Source organism: Morone saxatilis, unplaced genomic scaffold (genome assembly GCF_004916995.1).
Source record: "Morone saxatilis isolate NCDOM2014 unplaced genomic scaffold, NCSU_SB_2.0 Contig17, whole genome shotgun sequence".
Lineage (NCBI taxonomy): Eukaryota > Metazoa > Chordata > Actinopteri > Moronidae > Morone > Morone saxatilis.
Window position 1 is genome coordinate 12,204,852 of NW_023339729.1, and position 3,896 is coordinate 12,208,747.

The 3,896-nt window shown below is 40.2% G+C and overlaps 1 protein-coding gene across 1 annotated transcript in view; it reads right to left on the minus strand.

Annotated features, from left to right (window-relative positions):
• LOC118327226 (alpha-1,6-mannosylglycoprotein 6-beta-N-acetylglucosaminyltransferase B-like) overlaps nucleotides 1–3,896 on the minus strand; it is a 103,584-nt gene that overhangs the window by 4,008 nt on the left and 95,680 nt on the right. Inside the window, exons 13-15 of the mRNA XM_035660513.1 lie at nucleotides 3,537–3,695; nucleotides 3,171–3,317; nucleotides 2,477–2,593 (exon numbers count right to left, since the gene is read on the minus strand). Coding sequence (XP_035516406.1) covers nucleotides 2,477–2,593; nucleotides 3,171–3,317; nucleotides 3,537–3,695 — 423 coding nt within the window. The remainder of the gene's footprint in view (nucleotides 1–2,476; nucleotides 2,594–3,170; nucleotides 3,318–3,536; nucleotides 3,696–3,896) is intronic.

Sequence of the window (3,896 nt, forward strand, 5' to 3'; positions counted from 1 at the left end):
TGCTGTACTCCTTCATGGCATCACTTGGACAACAGCTCCCTGATGGACAGAACACACACACACACACACGCACGCACGCACGCACGCACAGACACACACACACACACACAGTGTGTGTATCTTGAAGTTAATGGCTGTAATGTGCGGCTAAGTCTCTGTGTGCTGATATGCCTGATCTTTCCTGTGTCTCTCCAATTGTGGTTATGTGTTTGTGTTTGGATAAATGTGAGAAGAATATTATCTGACTGTGTGTCTGTGTGTGTTTGCTGGGGCATTGTGCCTCCAGTGAAGGGTGAAGGGGTCCATCAGCTCTCTCTCAGTGGTCTGACAGTGCAGACGGAGACAGAGCAGTCACCCAGTGCTGCGGAACTGCAGCTTGTCTGACAACACAGACAAGATGCAGAGACACACAAACACACACACACAGACACCGACACGCACACTACAGATATCACTTTCCCTCCAATCTCCATGCACACAACTTTCTAATCTGCTAAAGGCACAAACTATTACAGGGTGTTTAAAGGATCATGCAGACAGCTGTCCTCCTGCTGCACATGATCTTTCAGTGTCCTTCATGCAATTAAGATTGATGCTTTGTCGGAGCGTTACTGTGACTCAATCCCTCTATGAAATACAATATGGAATTAGCTAGATAGTGGAAAGGGAAAGAAATAATACCAAAGTCATGTCACGACTCCTGTGATGACATTTGGCAGTAGTGAGCATGAGCAATGAGCATGATTTATTTAGCTGTAAATATCACTTTGTCAGATCTAAAACTAACTGTAACGAAACCGACTGAACAGCCATGGTGCTGTAAACAGATCTCCTCTTAGCTTTTGGATTTTAAGGACAAAAGACATATTCTTTCAGTAGCATGCATGGGCACGCTGCCTGAGCTAATTCTTCTCTAGACAACTAAAGCCATGTGCAGAATAGTGATCTACTGTTTAATCTCATTTAAAGTGTCAGTTTCATGCAATTGATGCACCTGCAATCTAAACATTAGTAAACATTATTTAGTATATAAAAGGTTTATGCTGGTGTGCCTGGCTGGCACATCAGTCTCTTAGAGAAAGCTTTCGTAATCACATGGACGTTTAGTCGATCTGGGCCTCAGACTACCACTCAATCTTTCGTTTCTCTGTCTGTATGTTGTATCTCTCTCTCTCTATTCTTTCCACATTGTTTGCCCCTTTATCGTGCTTTCCAGAAAGATTTAATCTCCCAGTTGACTAAATTAACCTCTCCCCCACTCTTGGCAGATCCTAGCATCCTCATATCCTCTATCAGCCCACATTTACTGCATGGAAAACTTCAACACTCATATGAGACATACTGGCAAAACTCCACTGTGGATAAAGTTACTGCGCTGTTGTAGCAAAGTTTAAGCCTTTATCTCAGTTCACAGACAACAAGAGGTCCAGAACTTGTGACTTCTTCATAGCTGGAAAAAGTAAGCAAAAAACATAAACACTACAAAACATAACAAGGACATCTATAAATCTAACTATCTCACTGTGTAAAAGAATATAGTGATTTATTATCACGACTCTGAGGGTCATACAAAATTGTATTCTCTTCTTTTTTTGGTTATCTTCTATTTTATGCTAAACAGATATGATTCGCATCAGGAAATGTATAGTACGGTATTCAACTTGTCATATGAAAGGATCTATTTTTTTTAATGCAGTGTTGTATGAAAGGTCATAAATCTTTTCAACAACTGGACTTGGTGAACAATTAAAACATTTGTGCTTTTATGTTTTTCTGTGGATACACTACAACCTACCTAGCCAGCCTCTAATATTCAAATCAACAAGGATGATTTCATGAGGTAAAACATTTTCTCACATGTATGAAGCTGAATGGATAGAAAAGGCTTTTCTAATTCAATTAAACATCATTGCCTTAAAGCGTATCTCAGGGATGTCAAACTGCCGGCACTGGGGGCCATTTCCGGCCCTTCAACCCCCTCCCTCCAGCCAAGACATAATGTCAGAAATATAATGTAATCCGGCCAGCAAGATACATTTTTAAAAATGATTTCTTCTACTTGTTTCATATTAATTTAAACTACCACTTTTAATACAATACATTTTGTTGGGCGCAAAATAATGGCAAAGGTCAAGGAGGACTGCAAATGCGTTAAAAGGGTTGATGAGAAGAGAGCAGTTTTTGGGCCTTTAATCAAAAACGATTATATAAAATGATGATATGCAAATATATAGAAACTGTATTTTTATGTTAAGTATAATGTTAGTAATGGAGATATTTTCAGAATATTGCTTGCGTTCTTGTAGTACTTGAACTTTAAAGTGACCCTCCTATGAGATAACAATACAGTGGCCCAAGGCAATTTGAGTTTGAGACCACTGACCCCCTAGCTGCATCAGAGAAGTATGCTTAAATAATAGATAAAATGTCTCATTTTGTATTCCTGTGAAATACAGCGCAAGGTGTGTAAAAGTACCTTGGTCCTCATGATTTCCCTGATGGCAGAGTCAAACTCTAGGGAGTTGTTGTAGTCCACTGTCATGACGTGAGGTCTTCCGATGTACTGCTCTGCATACGGGTGCTGGGAGGACACCTACAGAAAACACATGCAGGTCATACAGTAAGAGCTCTACAGTATATGTCTAAAATAAATGTCTTAGACAGCTTGAAATGGTTATTGTGGGGAGTTAGATCTTAACTTTTCCTTACAATGATCAGGATTATGTCATTATTAATATTATTTTTATTTGGGGTATTTGATTGCATTAAATTAATTTCATTTTAATTAATTAATATCATTTAAAAAAAATCGAAAAATACAAATATTTCATGATAAAATTGGAAAATGTCTTTGGAAAATGAAAGTATTTGTAGCATTTTAACGATGTTCCTCTCAGGTTCAGAAATAATGTACAAGGCCAGAAGAATATTATGCTAGAAAGTTACTCACACAATACAACAACATAGATCTTGTTCTAAGAACACCAAGTTCCAGCCTCTTATCAAGCACTAACATGTGCTGTCTGCACCTACAGTTTGTGCCAGTTCTTTTAAAGGATCTACTGACGAATAAAGTTACTTGGCAACTTGGCTGCTAGTGAACACTGCAGTAGCCAAAATATTCTCATCAGTGACTGATGGTGGGGAGTAATGAACAATAATGAGCTTACCTCTCTAGAAGTGGGCTTGCCTCTGAAGAACTCGTGATTGAGTGAGCTGTGAGGTGGGTGGAATTTGGGCTGCAGGAAGATGCAGCCGTTGGCTATCGCCTCCAGAGGGGCTGGGCCTTCGTAGGGGAAACCAAAGCCAATGAAGAGCTAAAAAAAAAAGTCAGGAATATTATTTTGTAATTATGGTAATTCACTTCTACACATCTGTTGATCAGTTATGGTAATGTGTTATGTGTGTTTCTGGAGACTTAGGGTTAGGGTTAAAAAAGATAGACAGAATTGAAGCTGCCATTGAGTCTGTGTGCACTCAGAATGACACCTGCAGATAAAAGATGTGTGAGGGTAATAATATCTTCAGTGTCTTGCCTTGGCCTTGCGCAGCAGTTGCTGCAACTCATGCTGGGGCAGCAGACCGTGGTTCTTCACGAAGGCCGGGACCTCCGGAGGTCTCTGGGTCTCATAATACACTGTGCCGTGGACCTCCATGTACCTGTGGAGAATCTGCAGGAAACCTTCCTTACCCTGCTGGGAGAGGAGGGGAAAAAGATGGGTTGGTGAGACCGAGGACAAAGGGTGAAGAGAGGAGGGTGTAATGGAAAAGAACATGATTAAAGAATTTTGGTGTTTGTTTTGTCTCTGATCTTTGTGTGAGCTGTCTGCTGTCTGTTTACATAGCTGTCAACCTTTGGTGTCAGTACAGTGTTATGGGCTGATATTTGTGCCAGT